This window comes from Ricinus communis, chromosome 5 (assembly GCF_019578655.1).
Source record: "Ricinus communis isolate WT05 ecotype wild-type chromosome 5, ASM1957865v1, whole genome shotgun sequence".
Lineage (NCBI taxonomy): Eukaryota > Viridiplantae > Streptophyta > Magnoliopsida > Malpighiales > Euphorbiaceae > Ricinus > Ricinus communis.
The window spans coordinates 30881778-30897230 of record NC_063260.1 but is presented as its reverse complement, the minus strand read 5'-3'; the positions used below and the strand labels follow the sequence as shown (position 1 = coordinate 30897230).

Here is a 15453-nt window from a genome sequence, read left to right as displayed (position 1 = left end):
CTTACCCAATAATGTCCAAGAAAAATTCCCAAGAACATCAAATTTTGGAGGATATATATAGAAGAGAAAAGTTGATTTTTCAGCAAGTGTGTGCATATCAGAAATTGATAATGACATTTGGTAAGAAAGAAGGACAAGTTTAGAGAAGATAAAATGGCATTGTTGTGATGCAGTTGTGTAGATACATATGGCCCTGCTGCCTGGGTCACCTGTCCAAGATTTGTGGAAGGCTCCTACACGGTGTAATTTGGTAAACGCAATAAAAGTCTGTACTGACACAGTACAATTCTAGATTCACAATTTTGTAAGTAGTAAAGTCCGGTTGGAACCGTGAACCGGACCGATCAAGTTTACAATTAGTTCTATCTATCCATTTCCACTAGTACGAAATCTTAATTGGTGGTTTGGGGCAGTTGAACTATTAATTTAATAAATGATTTTTAAATTTACAAATTTAAATCTATATCTAAATTTAATCTAATTACACTAGAAAATATTCACTATACATAGAAACACTGAATTTAAATCTATTTTAATTCAAGTTGAAAGCAGATATAGTGAAATCAATTAGACTTTTTTGTGCAGTGGTCACCCAGCAACCAATTTGTTGAATATTAAATTCCTTCTTCTTTTCCTCTTTCTTTGTTCAATTTGTAGTGATTAAGCTTTATGCAGAAACTCAATAAGAAAAAGAAAATTATTATCTTAAAATTGTGGTTTTCTTTCAAATTGTATAATGAGATACAAATTTGTACATAAAATAATTGTGTGTTTGACCTAGGAGAATAAATTTTAAACTAAATAAAATAATAAAGATATTTTTTTTGTAATTTTTCTTGTAAAGATACTGGTCTTTATGTGGTAATAATTGATTCCATTCAATTATTATGATTATGACCAGTATTTGAACATTTTCCCTGTGGTTATGACTTAAATAAATGATTGCTTAACAGGCATTTTTCCCCATGAAACAATTACTGCGGCTGGGAAAAGGACTGCCCACAAAAAAGGAGAGGAAATAATCCGTAGCATTAAGTGCCAGCTACACAAAAAGTGATGGCTCAAGTTCATTTTGCAGAAATAAAAATGATTGCAATTTTTATAAGAAGACGTAAAAATATTAATTCTGATGGAACGACTCAAAGACAGTATGTAGTAAATAATGCAATAAGCTTATTAGTGAATCAGACGTTATATGGACAAATGCATAGAGTGTAGGAGAGAGATGGGTGGGATTTAGACTGGCTGAACGTTGTGAGCCTCACGCTAAAGGGTTTGAAAAGCAAAGAAATGTGCTCAAGATTCAACACTCAAATCAAATATTAACAAGTGGGTGCTCTTCTCTTCTCTTCTTTTTCTTTTCACAGAAACACACTATTCATAATAATAATTACAGAAACGAGCCAAAAACAGATCGTAAAGAAACACAAAAGGAGACAACGTGATCCATCAGGACTTGTAATTTTGTATGGGAGTTGGCAGTTTATGCAGGCAGCTTAATGTTTATTTTATATTATGTGTCTGAGACTAGTGCCTTCCTAATGGGGGCTTTAATTCAAACTGTTAGTGGAGAAACAATACACGAGGCAGAAAAATATCACAATTAACATTAGGCAAGAGTTATATGCTATAGTTATCTTCAGTTTCATATATAAGAAAGTGATCTTTAGAGGCAGTGTTATAAGAAGCCATTCCTTTCCATGGATTTTATTGCTGCATAAAACTAACAAACTTTACGACCTTCTATCTATTTTCGTAGCATCAGCAATACCATTGAGCATACACCAGATGTATACAAAGATGGACGTATGTCTACCGAGCTTCAAGCACGGTCATAGTGACTTCATTTACAGAATTACCTCCATCACTAGCTGATACTGGCTCTCCACTGTTGTAACTTCTCTTCATAATGAATGCAGGTTGATTCGGAGACGGAAGAATCGTATGATTACTCAGCATGAAAACAACAGTGGTCATTGCTGGCCTATCCACTGCAGATTCTTGGACACATAACAGCCCAATCTGGATGCACCTCAGTACTTCATGTTCAGGGTATGCGTCACCTAGTGATATATCAACTATCTCCAATGCTCGGCCTTCTCTCCACAGGTCCCATACCTATAACAGCAATTTTAACTGTATAAGGTTCAAAAGTTAAATATTACTTGATTTGAAGTATAGTTTATGCTTAATTAACTTACATATCCAACCAGATTTGAAGAAGTACTCTCTTCATAGAAGCTGCTATTTTTTCTTCCAGTGATGATTTCTATTAGTAGAACCCCAAAACTATATACGTCAGATTTTACTGAAAATAAACCTTGCATTGCATATTCTGGTGACATATAACCACTGCAATATCGCAATAAAAAAGAAGAGCCTTCAGCAACCTGAAATTGGAATAAATGATTAATTTTATTATTATTTCAGATAGTACTTACTATGTTCCAACCACCCGATTTGTGTTTGCTTCAATTTGGTCAACTCCAACTATTCTAGCCATGCCAAAATCTGAAATTTTTGGATTCATTGATGCATCCAACAAAACATTACTAGCCTTGAGATCTCTGTGAATGATTCTTAATCTTGAATCTTGATGAAGATATAAAATTCCTCGAGCAATTCCACAGATTATACTGTGGCGGATTGACCAATCTAAAAGGGATCTTTTTGCTTCATCTGGAACAAAGTAATTTAGTTTCATCATACCAAGTATTGGTATAGTAAACTAATTCCTAGCTCCTATTCAGACAAAGGAGAGATGCATGAGATATATATGTAGAAAGATGACATACCAAAAATAAAAGAATCCAAGCTTTTGTTTGGCAGGTATTCGTAGATTAACATCTTTTCCGGTTCTTGGACGCAATAACCTATCATCCTGACAAGATTCCTGTGTTGGAGTTTTGCGATTAATGCAACTTCATTCTTAAACTCTTCAGTTCCTTGTCCAGAGTACCTCGACAGTCTTTTAACTGCTATTTCCTTTCCACCATGTAGCAGACCCTGCAAAACGTAATCCAAATGCATGTCACCCAGATTTCACGCATATTTGCCAACAGAAACTCCATTGAATTAATAAATTTTTGGCATCTAGTTGTAATTTGCTCTACAGGCGGATTACACCTTAGACATTGAAGCTATAGCTGAATGAATCTTAAAGCATACTTCAGAAATTCTAAAGGCGTAATGAGGCCACTAGGAGTTCAACTCTGAACTCCTAAATTCGTGCAACAAACACTCAATCTCTACTGGAGTACTGCTTTAATAGTATGAGTAGTGAAATTAAGTAAAGCTACCTTATACACTGAGCCAAAACCACCCTCTCCGAGCTTATTATCATCCGAGAAATTACTCGTAGCTGTAGCTATGGCACTCAGATCGAAGAATGGTAAATCTGGAATTCCATCTTCATCATTCCCTTTTCCACCATGGGAATCTCCCAAGTCTGTTGGACTTTGGGTGAAACTGAACAAAGATTTGCTGCGTCGTCTGTCTCTAGCTGCCAAGGATCATCAATATGATTAATAAATGTTTGCAACTCACTGTACGCATACATACAGTCCAAGAATGTGCTTACCTTTTCTCCTCTTCTTTACCAAACAATATACAACAAAGACGGCAAGAAAGGAAGCTACAGAAACTGACGCTATCAGGATTGCTTGCACTCCTTTAGTAAGACGACTTTTCGACTTCCCATATTTAGCTGTAAATTAAATTGAAAATAGAAACATCAATTTTTTTTTGATAAAAATGCTACTTTTTATTTTATTAAATGGGGAAAAACATGAAATTGAGACACATGCTATCTCATCCAATACACCCATGTACATTGCCTAAGCATCTCAATTCCATGTAAAAATACCCCAGAACTCAGAAATATAATTGAAATATCTGACACATTATATAAGCCATTGGGCACAACTCAATTACTATTGTCAATATGAAACCAAGACCTACAGCTCTTCCAATTACTATAGCAGACTAAGGTTAGACCTGAAGCAATAACTCTTGCATTCCAACACTTAAAAAATAAATAGTAAAAATAATTCTTGCCTAAGAGAAAAACAATCATGTAAAGATCTGAATGTACAGATTCATTGTTAAGTCAAATTGCTGACAAATGAAAGCCTAGCTACTTGTTTTATGCAGGGTTCTAGCCTAAACTTAAGACATATTAACTATGTAAATAAGACCAATTCAAACCTAATTAAACACCCAAATCTAAAAGGGACATGTATAATAGAGATTCGATCTTTAGTCCTTCTAATCAATCGTTACAGAGAATTAATTAATTCATCATGCATGTATGAATATAAATATAATAAAGTTGGTTTGCAGCTTGCAAGAGAGAAGCACACCTAACTCAACTGCATCCACTCTTACATAAATGTCCTGTCCCACACTTGAATATGTTCTTATGTCAACCAGATCTCCGTACCAAGTCAGGCAGCCAATCCCCGACTCGTATGCACTTGTGTAAGCTGTGCAAGAACAATTCCTCAAGCACTCTTGCTCACATGCCTTCAAGCTCAAGCTCATGTTCACCCGTGCCGTTGCAGTATCAGGCACCTTCACAAGTGCCAGCCTCACGAACCCTTCTCCGTCTCGACACGTGGACACGCCGGCTTTCCTATTGCAACCGTCCGATCCATCTCTCAAGTACCAACTACCTGGTGACTTGGGGTAAAATCCTGGCAAGCACTTACAAATGAAATTATCAGAATCATACGGGTCGCAGTTACTATTTGCACCGCACTCGCCATAGTTATCACATGGTTCCTTCGGGGCAGACCAAAACCCTATCCAGCGACCATCACGATCATTCCACGTGGCCCGTTGCACAGTTCCTGATTCATTCACCATCATTCTTGAAAAGATTGTGGCATTAGTAGTCAATCCGTAGGTAATGAATACCTCATCCTCAGTGTTTACAAAACTAGCATTGAAGATGTAATTACGAGTCATTTCGGGTACTCCACTCCATCTTTGTCCTGTCCATGGGCCTCCTCGCCACCAGCGGAGCGAACCCTTGTACAGAAACAACTGAGGGTACCCAGTTGGATCAATCCTGTAGAAAATGTTACCGGTTCCAGGGTCATCTTTTGATTTCCAAGATGAAAGAAACCAGTTCTTCCCAGTTTTCCGGTCCAATCCAAGCTTCATGTAAGGAAGCATAGTATCTGTAGGATGATCAAAGCTTTGCCATAAGACCGTATTGCTATCCTGTTGAAGCAAAAGAAGATTTCCTGTTTCCAGAAGCTGAACTATGGAGTTGTTCTTGTTGAGTGATGATAAAGAAACATTGGCAGACCAGACAGGAATGGTTTGGTTATGACCATACAGGACAAGGTTACCTTTACTGCTAATGGCAAGTACTCCGGAGGTATCATTGATAGGATTATCTCTATTTGCAACCCAAACAACAGTTTTCTCTGTAACTTTGTTATACCAAATTCCGACATAGCGACGAGCAGGATTGCCTGCAGGGCTGAAGAAGCCAAGAGCGAAGCCTTGTCCACTAGAGACTAAAATATCACCATCTTTGATAGAATTTCTTGACGTTATAGTATCAATACATATGCAAGAATGAAAACTAAGGAAGAGAAGCAATATGTACAGAGAAAGTTTTTCTTGATTCATGATAGATTATTCAAGGGAAAATAGCAGCAGTGGTAATGCGATGGAAGACTTGAAAAGCTATCTAGTGTGGTTGAGGGTATTAATGAGTGGAACTACTCAACAATTAAAGGCCTGATATAGTAAAATTGAAAGGTTGGCGAAATATTTTTCTTTTCTTATAATTTGGTTTCATAGGACCAAGTGCACAAGGCATGTGAAATTGCTTTTGTCGTGTGGTTGGCGAAGGTAAGACATGTTCCTTTTTATGCCTGAAAATAATGTCTTACAGAAATTAGCAAGTACTAACAAAGAATAAATTTTTAATTCTTGCTCAACCACAGTTTAGTTATTTATATGCTACAGAATACCTTTTTCATAGCATAGGAAGCCGGGATTTATAACTGTGACAAATATTTTGTTTCTAAACATTTTTCAAGTAAAATGTAGTTTGATGTGGGATTCATTTAAGGTATTTGTCCCCATTTCCATTTAAATCAAACCGACATCGTCTAAGTGTTAGACTGACCTGGACATATTCCACGTATTTTTAATAGAATTATAAAAATAATCATTTAATTTTGCATTCAGTTAATATTTTTTTCTTAATTATATTTTTTCATGAGCTATTTACATATTTCCATTTTTCATCTGACTATGCGATTTAATTAGAATTTAATTAAAAATTAAATAAAAAAATAAACTAAATTAAAATTTTGTGACTCTTTATATCACTATCAAGCCAACCTTCTTTTAGCCATTTAAGGGGTTGCAATGCTTGATCCACTATCACAAGATATTTTCTTCATGATACAGATTACGCATTTGTCAAATGAAGTTTCTGGTTCCGGATAAAACATCAAAATGAATTTGCTACATACTTATTGCTGTTGGGTTTTTTTCTTTGTTTTTGACCCATGAGGAAAGCCCAACTATTGAACCCATATTAAAGTCTTATTTAGACTTTCTATTTTTGGGAGTATATTATTATAAAAACGTCTAGGGCTAGGGTTTTTTTTTACCAAGACTTCATATATTAAAAGAAAAGAGAGAGGTGAAGAGAGGAAAATACACAGCAGCAGAAAATTTTCGTTTCCCGTAGATTGAACCGTTGGATCGTCGTGATTTTTGGACAGCAGCTACACAGCATCTGGGCCAATATTTTGGACGGTGGAGATCGGTTTTTGAGGTCCGGAGGTCGGGTTTCGTTGGTCTGGACAGTAGCTAATTTTCTGGTGATATATTTCTTATCTTGGCTCTATTTTGATTCCATACACCTTGATGTGCTTACTTCCAAGGATATGATGATTTTGTATGCCTCTAGTATTATCTAGAGAAGACTTTGTATTGCTCCTTTGATGATGATAGTGGATTTAAGCGGCCAAAATGGTCCCGTGGTTTTTCCCTAGTTTATAGGTTTTCCACGCTAAAATTTCGGTGTCTTTGTGTTGTTGTGTGCTTACTGTTTTAGCTCAATATCTTGGTGCATAGCAGTGGTATTGTGTGTGTTCTAATTGCATTAAGAACACCCTATTTGTTTGCATCCTCAGGGGTTCATTCAAGTTGGGAAAGTTTAGACAAACGGAGATTAATTCCGCATTTATTTGTTTACCGTTTGTGGCTGTTTTTCCCATCAATTGCCCCATTCAAGTTATGGATCAAGCGACTGAGAGGCAAAAGAATCAAGATTTTCAGAATTCATGTGAACGTCTTTCCTCAGTTATGGAGATAGGAACTAGAAATTGGGAAATTCAATTTCTTTCATCCCTTCAGAAATTTTCAAAGAGGGATGGGCTGTCAAAACTTGGGAAATCATGGAGATAGGAACTAGAAGTGGAATTTTTGCACTACCAGCTGAACAATCACTAGACTGCTAACACATTCAACTCTTCATTTCTGAACTTAAACAAAATGATGCCTTTAATATCTGTTCCCGTTCAATAAAGTATGTTCAAGTTTTCAGCTCACGGTACCAAGCAATGCACCCAGTGCCGCTTGCAGTAACGTCTAATCTGGCATACCGGTACAATTGCAATTCTTCAGGTACTCTTTCTCACACTCCTTTAGACCCATATGTGCATAAACCCTTGAAAAGCTACAATCTGGGACTTTTACTCTTTCCAATGTTATAAACCCTTCTCCATCGCCCTTGCCACAAGATTCCTTTCTCTTCTCCACACATGTTAAAGACCAATCAGCAGGATCCAATGGCTGACACCTAGGTAGGCAAGTGCACTGCACAGCATTGGATACGGTGCATATGGCTGATGCTCCACATTTGGCATACTCATCATACACATACTGTGGCGCCATCCAAAATCTGTCCCAATTTTCGTTGCTGTCACTGTTATTCCACCATACTAGTCGTTGCAAAGTTCCCATGGGTTCTAGCACAAGTACTGAGGGAAGAGTACCATTTCTTGCCGTGAAAGAAATAGAAATCTCATCCTCATTGTTCACATAAGGATAACTGAAGATGTCAATGTCCTTAGAATAGTCAAGTTCATAGAATCGGAGTCTGCTGCGTATGTCAGGTAGGCCGTTGAGATTCTGGCCATTCCACGATCCATATGCCCAAGTACCGTCTTATAGAGTTGCTGGGGCTAAAGAAACCTAGCTTGAAATTTCCATTGGATGATAACAGGGCTTCACTTTTACCATCAGAGATGAGCTGGGTTTGTGTTATGGTGTCTATTGCATCAAACAATGAAAAGAAATTGAATAGCAGAAGTACTGCTATTACATGAAATAACCTCTTGGAGTCCATAAACCCATTTCATTCAGACTTGGATTTATATAATCAAATTTGATAATGCTTTTCCTGAAGTTTTGGTAATTCCAGTTAATGCTTTTCCTGATTGGAGAGCTGTGTTTAGCTCTACTGCAGTTGTAGGGTCTGGTCTACCATCTTAAATATCTTAGTTGCTCAGTGATTTAAGAAGTCGATCGGAATTTGGCCCGCCAATTACTCTCACACGCATGAGATTGTTAAAAAAAATAAATCTCAGAGTCCTTTTTCTTTGTTATTTATCGTTTATGTTTTCCAAATTTAAAAGAATAAATCAAATTTTCTTAAAAAGTTCACTTTCATAATCTAAGAACAAATCAAAATCAAAAGAATGTTTTTAATGAGTAGTATATTTAATTTTTATGTAAATAGAATTAATTATACTTTGTCTTTAGAAAGACGATTTTTAATTAATATTTAAAAATATAATTGATTTCAAAAAAGTCATGTTTTATCTTTTTTGAAAATAGAGAAACAATGTTTATGTTTTATATAAAATAAGTTGTCTAATTGATAGATGAAGGTCTCGCCTTTACCAATATTTGATAATTTCCTGTCTTCTTTGTTTTCTTAACTAAACTTTTTCACTTTGAATTATTACTTTGTCAATATTCAAAAATAATATCTATAATTAGAGAATTTAAATTAAAATGGACATAAGAGTCTTTTGATATTATATTATTTTGTTTGAAAATTTACATTAAAGAAAAAGTACCGAGCAATTTAAAAAAAAAAAAAAATTGACTGAGAGGTTTTTGACATCGACTTTCAAATACCTGACGTTTTTGACTCTCAAAAACCCTTCTCCACGTCTGCACACTGTTGAAGATTCAAATCTGTTCCTGATACACTAGATACTAGCCCCTTAAATATTAGGGTTCATACCCACGTAAACAAGAACATTCAGTCCCTCAAAGTTTATATATTTTACTTATAAGAGTTATAGAAATATCTATTAAATTTAATTACTGGACTCTATGTTAGTATTAACAGATTTGACTGGAACAATAATAATAATAATAATAATAATAATAATAATAATAATAATAATAATAATAATAATAATAATCTCTCATAAAAAAAAATCTACGCTGTTAGTAAAATTAGTTTTTTTTTTTTCTCTGCATGTACTATATATATATATATAATTTACAGTGAATTTCAATACCTTGATATATTTATTAAAAAATTAAAAAATTTAGATTAGTTTATATAAAAGCTTTTTGAGAAATTTACACAAAAATATTTTAGTATGTAATTGGTAAAAGATACAAAAATGCCTTTGAATTTATTAGAAATATCTAATTAAGTTCCTATCTTTTTTTTAACCAATTAAATTCATTAACTTTTATAAAAAGTCCAATGAACTCATAATACTAACAGCGTCCAAAATATCATTTAAGTGTAAGGGTCTATTATTTTGAGAGCGTAAATATTAACCGCTTTGAATATTTTAAAGTCACACTTATATCATGTGAGGGAGAGAAAATCACTTCTTCTTCTTTAGTTAACTTACGTCATAGCTCCTATAACGGTAGAACCTCATTCCAGGATTGGTTTCCCTTTAAAAAATATACATCTTTGTGGTTTTACTGCAAAAATATATTGGAGGTGGTGGAATGTAATCTAACTCAACAACTTGCACTCACCTTCTACTTACAAATAAACATGATAAAGAAGACGAAAATATTGATGTCATTTCAGATGAGAAAAGAAACCACTATTCTTCTTTGTAAATTAGGATTTATAGATACTAATTGTACAAAAATAAAGAAAAAGAAGTTGTTCTCTCCATCACGTGATATGAGCATGACTTTAAAATATTCAGAGCGGTTATTATTCGCGCTCTCAAAATAATGAGATCCTTGCACTTAACAGTATTTTGAATACTATTAGCATTATGGGTTAATTATATATTTTATAAAAGTTAATGGGTTTAATTGAACTAAAAAATAGAATGAGAACTTAATTGGATCTTTATAAAAGTTATTGAATTTAATTGAATAACAAAAAATAAAAATTTAATTGGACTTTTCTAATAAATTCAAGAACATTTTTATATTTTTAAATATATTTTATCTATGTAATTTTATAGAAAATTTATATATTAAAATATTTTATATAAATTTAATTCAACGTTATACATTTTTTGAATAAATATAAATAAATATTAAAAGTCATTATTTTTAAATATCCAAGTCGAGTTTGGTAACAAATTTTCTTGTAAGATATTATTGTCAAAGGACATGTCGCCAAATCTTCAGGTCGTGACCAATTGGTCTTCTAAAATGACAGTTTTGCTCATTTATTAGCAACGGACTTATATTGTTTTGTCGGTCTGGACGAATAGCATATTATTTAATATCCAACACAAGAGCATCATCACTTCCATTGCTTAACATTGTAAAGAAAAAGTAATATATAAAATGATTATATTAGATAAACTAATGGACAAGTTCTTTTCAGTGACAAAATTAAAGATTTTTACCTGGCTACGGTTGCAGTAATTGTCATCTCATCGACAGAACACTCTCCGTCTCTCTCTGAAGAATCTCTGAATATAAAAGCAGGTTGTTTTGGAGGAGGAAGAGCCACATGACTGTCAAACATGAGGATATAGTTGGTCTACCCATTGCTTCTTCTTGCACGCATAATTGTGCAATCTGCATACGTCTCAAGATTTCATGGGGATCATACGATTCGTTTAGCACTACTGGATCAACCATCTCCAATGCTTTCTCCTGTTTCCATAGCTCCCAAACCTGTATGCACATGTTCACATATAGCATTAATTTGCACGGGCTGGATCAACAGTAAAATAAGTTCAACAATGTCGTAAGTTCTCGTCACTTACTCGTCCTATCAAGCTCAAGGAAGCAACCTCCTCGTGAGAGCTAGTGCTCCTCTTGCCAGTTATAATCTCTAATAGAATTACTCCAAAACTGAAAAATATCGGATTTTATTGAAAATCTTCCAAACACTGCATATTCTGGTGACATATAACCATTATAAATAAAAGATTAAATCTTATCATTTAGTTACGTTGAGAGAATAAGACAATGACTATATTGCTTAGTATACTTGCTATGTTCCAACAACTTTATGTGTCCTGTATTGTACTTGATCGCCATCGAGTAATTTTGCCAATCCAAAATCTGAAATTTTTGGATTTAGCTCTGCATCTAAAAGGATGTTACTACTTTTCAGATCCCTATGAATGATTCTTAATCTTGAGTCTTGATGAAGATATAAGATTCCAGGTGCAATCCCAACAATAATCTCAAAGCGCTTCCTCCAATTTAACATAGATTTTTTTGTCTCGTCTGTAACAAGATTTTATAATTTTCATTGTTAATGGTGCAACCTATGTACCCAAAAGACAAAAAGATAAATTGGAAGACTCACCAAAAAGAAACAAGTCCAAGCTTCCATTGCGCAAGTATTCATAAATCAAAATTCTCTCTTCGTCCTGAATGCAACATCCTAAGAGTTTCACAAGATTCCTATGTTGAAGCTTGGCAATTAACCTAACTTCATTTTTAAACTCTTGTATTCCTTGCCTTGAATTCTTTGATAGCCTTTTTATAGCAACCTCCGTTCATTAGTCAGCCGACCCTAAAAAATCATGTCTGCGACGGCTAATGAGCTGTTTGCTCATAAGCGACCTCAAAATTACTAACAGATAAAGGGAGCAACTGGGTGGCCACATCATGAGGACTTGCATTTTTAAAACATTCCAGGCAGAGATAAAAGACTACCTTATAAACTGACCCAAAACCACCTTGTCCAATTCTGTTAGCTGGAGAATTATTTGCGGCAGTAAGTATGGTACTTGTGTTGAAAAACCTGCTTGCTTGGAGCTCATTTGCTGTCAAAGTATCTTTATAGGAAACCAAACCACTGATAGAATCAGATAATTTTCGGTTCCGGTTGTTCCTCGCTGTACTTGACCAAAAGACGGCAGTTAATTGTGAAAATACTAGATAGAAAAGAGAAAAGGAATTTAAAGCTTGTTTCTTACTTCTTTTCTTTCTTCTTCTAAGCCATAGATAAGCAAATATGATGATGAAAAACCATGTTGATAATACTGAAACTACTAGAATGGTCAGCATCCACTTCATCTCATGAAAACCATTTGATCTCATATTCTCAGCTGCAGAAGTTGAGAAAAAATAATTTTGAAATATATATCATAACGGCGTAATACTGTTTAGTTTCGTCAATGATGTGTTTTTGATAAAAAATAGTAATTTCACGGTTCAAAATTAGGGCCAAGCAGGAATTAATTCATATACCTAATTCAACTGCATCAACGCGAACATACACATCCGCCTCTCCGTCTACGATATCTACCATGTTTATTAACTCCCAATACCATATTAGGCAGCCCCTTTCTTTCTCACCATTTTCTACATTTGCATATGCAGAGCAGGAACAATTCCTCAAGCATTCCTGTTCACACTCCATACTGCTCATATTTGTGCCCTTTCAAGCTGCATTTGAAGTATCAGCAAACTTGACATTTTTTACTTTCACAAACCCTTCTCCATGCCCACACGTTGAGGAAGACTCTAATCTCTTCCTGATACAACCTCCTGCTGCATCTCTTAGATACCAATCCCGCGGAGACTTGGGTTCGCAGCCAGGTAAGCAAGAACACTCAAATTTATCAGGATTCTTAAGGCCCACATGCTATATGCGCCACTCTTTGCATAGTAATCACAAGGGTATTAAGGTACAGACCAAAACTCCTTCCAGCGGCCATCATTCTGGTGCCACGTTAGCCACTTGAAAAAACCCAAATGATCTACCGTTGTTTTTATGATAATGGAAGCATCGTTTATACTGTAGAATGAGTAAATCTCATCTTCACTGTTCACAAGCGTGTAGTTGTATACAGTGGAAAATTTCCTAGTTGGCCATAGGTGAGCTCGCCAGTGAGGTACTGAACCCTTGTACAGAATAACTTCTGTCAAACCCTTCAACTTTTGTTTAACTGAATAGTCTCCCGTTCCAGGGTAATCTGCTGATCTCCATGAGGTTAATTCCCAAACCAGACCTGTCTTGTGGTTCAGCCCAAGTCTCATTCCTGGCAGCTGGGTATTGGTTGGATAATCAAAGCTCTGCCACACAATTCTTTTACTTCTGCCTCGGAGCAAAACCAAGTTTCCTAATCCATGAGCTGAATCACACAAGCATCTGTCACTTTCGCTATTACATTTGTGGACCATACTACAACCTGCTGGTTAAGATCATTATACAGAACAAGGCTGCCATATTGATTGATTGATAAAGCTGCAGAGGAGGCAGTGATAGGATTATTCTTGTTTGCTACCCATGCGGCCGAGCTATCTGAAATTTCATGGAACCAAATACCAAGATACCTATGACTAGAACTGTCAGGGCTAAAAAATCCAAATGCAAATTTGTTCTCTTTAGAAATTAGTTGGTCACCTTCTTTGAAAGATTGGTTCATAGTAATGACATCAGCTGAATTACAAATCGGGAATTGGAGAAACGGAAGCCTATAAAGCAGAAACCATTTCTTAGCAGCAGCCATGAAGTTCTTCAATAGCTACAAACATTATTTTTCTGTCATGTTCTCTTCATAGGGAGCATTTCCTCAACCAAATAAACATTGAGTTTTTCTTTTGATGAAATAATAAAATATGGATTGCCTTTTCATTTGTGAATAGAATTAAGAAAAAGTCAAATGAGCAGAATAAGCATACCCAATTTATAGTCAAGCCATATCTGCTTGATTTTATAAATAGATGGCTTGGCAGAATGGTCTAGAGCCCTGAAATCCTAGTCTTAATAATGAAAAGAAAAACTATGCATGTTTATGCAATTTGATTAGCTCAAGCTTAGATATAATGAAACAAAGAATCCAAGAATTAGAGAAAAGTTCTTGTTAAATAGTAAGGGTTATCGTGTTATGGTAACCGATTTCTTGCTTGGCTGTTGTCGTTAAAGGTGATGTTGCCAAATCTTCAGGAAAGGCAAATCTAGTTTTGTCGCTGTTGTCAAACGGTCCAGTAAATCGGTCCATGGACTTTCATAGCCCAAAAGCTTTCGTGACGCATCTTTTTCATCACAAGAACTTTTTTTTTTACTGTGGCAATATGGCAAGTAATAGTATATCAACCTACTTCTGTAACAATAAAACAGAAATGTAAAATTGATCATAGAATTCCATTAATGATATTTTGTTTTTCCTCATTGTGGTTGGCTACGAAAATTAAATAAAGAATCGGGCCTAGGTTGAAAAAATATCAGGACTTGAAGCTAAGGGTAACAAAACTTTCTGTGATATATGCCCTATCAAGCTCAAGGAAAGGTCCTCTTGGTTAAAGTCTCTGCTTCTCTTGCGACTTATAATCTCCAGTAACATGATCCCGAAATTTGAATACATCAGATTTTATTATAAGTTTTCCAGGCACTCTGAAGATATATAACACTGCAGTCTACACAAGGAAATTTGCAAAGATAAGTCTTGATATTCTACAAGTGAATGATATTATTTTCCAACAACTCTGAGTTTGAGCAGATATGAATACTTTTCCCATATTCCAGAATTTAAATTTTCATGGATAATTTTTATTCTGGAATCTTAATAAAGATTCAAGATCCCACGAGAGATTGCAAAAGCAATTTAAAAGTATTGATTTCTTTATAAATAATATTAACATCACGAGTCTTTAGTCAAAAGATGTTTGCTTGACTGTAATTTAATGCACAGATTATTCTGATAGAATTGGATGGAATGCTGATGTCATAGTCTTTAATAAGATATAAATGCAGCCCGCCAGCTTTAAAGCTGACTTAACTGATCATAGAGGATTTAACAACTTTATTTAATTCTTATTACTTTCTTATAAAAAAAAAAATCTATATTTTCATTTCTATTTCTAAAATACAATCCCGGTTCTCATATTTTTAAAATTATGATTATTTTTACTAATTGTGTATTTTTTTTTTTTTTAAAAAAATGAACCAACAAATAGTTAATGAATCAGCCACTTAGGCAATACACATCGTTTTAT

At 34.8% G+C, this 15453-nt stretch overlaps 3 protein-coding genes and 1 long non-coding RNA gene across 6 annotated transcripts; all 4 read right to left on the bottom strand.

The window, feature by feature from the left end:
- Positions 1-1584: 1584 nt before the first annotated feature.
- Positions 1585-5838, bottom strand: LOC107261204 (G-type lectin S-receptor-like serine/threonine-protein kinase At1g11410). Of its 2 annotated transcripts, XM_015718754.3 has the most exons (7): positions 4362-5838; positions 3581-3706; positions 3300-3502; positions 2796-3006; positions 2442-2679; positions 2202-2352; positions 1585-2118 (listed from the first exon to the last, which is right to left on the bottom strand). In XM_015718754.3, the coding sequence occupies exons 1-7, from the start codon at positions 5641-5643 to the stop codon at positions 1813-1815; spliced, it is 2517 nt and encodes an 838-aa protein (XP_015574240.2). In that variant the 5' UTR covers positions 5644-5838; the 3' UTR covers positions 1585-1812. The 2 variants fall into 2 exon arrangements, with proteins under 2 accessions (XP_015574240.2, XP_048231000.1); XM_048375043.1 differs by lacking the exons at positions 3581-3706; positions 4362-5838 and having other exon boundaries at positions 2796-3126; positions 3300-3440.
- Positions 5839-7484: 1646 nt separating this feature from the next.
- LOC125370045 (receptor-like serine/threonine-protein kinase SD1-8) lies at positions 7485-8386 on the bottom strand. Its single transcript, XM_048373626.1, has 3 exons — positions 8202-8386; positions 7641-8089; positions 7485-7546 (listed from the first exon to the last, which is right to left on the bottom strand). The coding sequence occupies exons 1-3, from the start codon at positions 8384-8386 to the stop codon at positions 7485-7487; spliced, it is 696 nt and encodes a 231-aa protein (XP_048229583.1).
- Positions 8387-10817: 2431 nt separating this feature from the next.
- LOC125368584 lies at positions 10818-11477 on the bottom strand. Its single transcript, XR_007215760.1, has 2 exons — positions 11262-11477; positions 10818-11169 (listed from the first exon to the last, which is right to left on the bottom strand). It is a non-coding gene; the product is annotated as an uncharacterized LOC125368584 (long non-coding RNA).
- A 110-nt stretch (positions 11478-11587) lies between these two features.
- LOC8267436 (G-type lectin S-receptor-like serine/threonine-protein kinase At1g11410) lies at positions 11588-14226 on the bottom strand. 2 transcript variants are annotated; one of them, XM_048373776.1, is made up of 4 exons: positions 12703-14226; positions 12429-12560; positions 12166-12347; positions 11588-12053 (listed from the first exon to the last, which is right to left on the bottom strand). In XM_048373776.1, exons 1-4 carry the CDS (start codon positions 12881-12883, stop codon positions 12009-12011), a joined length of 540 nt encoding a protein of 179 aa, XP_048229733.1. In that variant the 5' UTR covers positions 12884-14226; the 3' UTR covers positions 11588-12008. The 2 variants fall into 2 exon arrangements, with proteins under 2 accessions (XP_048229733.1, XP_048229732.1); XM_048373775.1 differs by having other exon boundaries at positions 11588-12347.
- Between the last annotated feature and the right edge of the window lie 1227 nt (positions 14227-15453).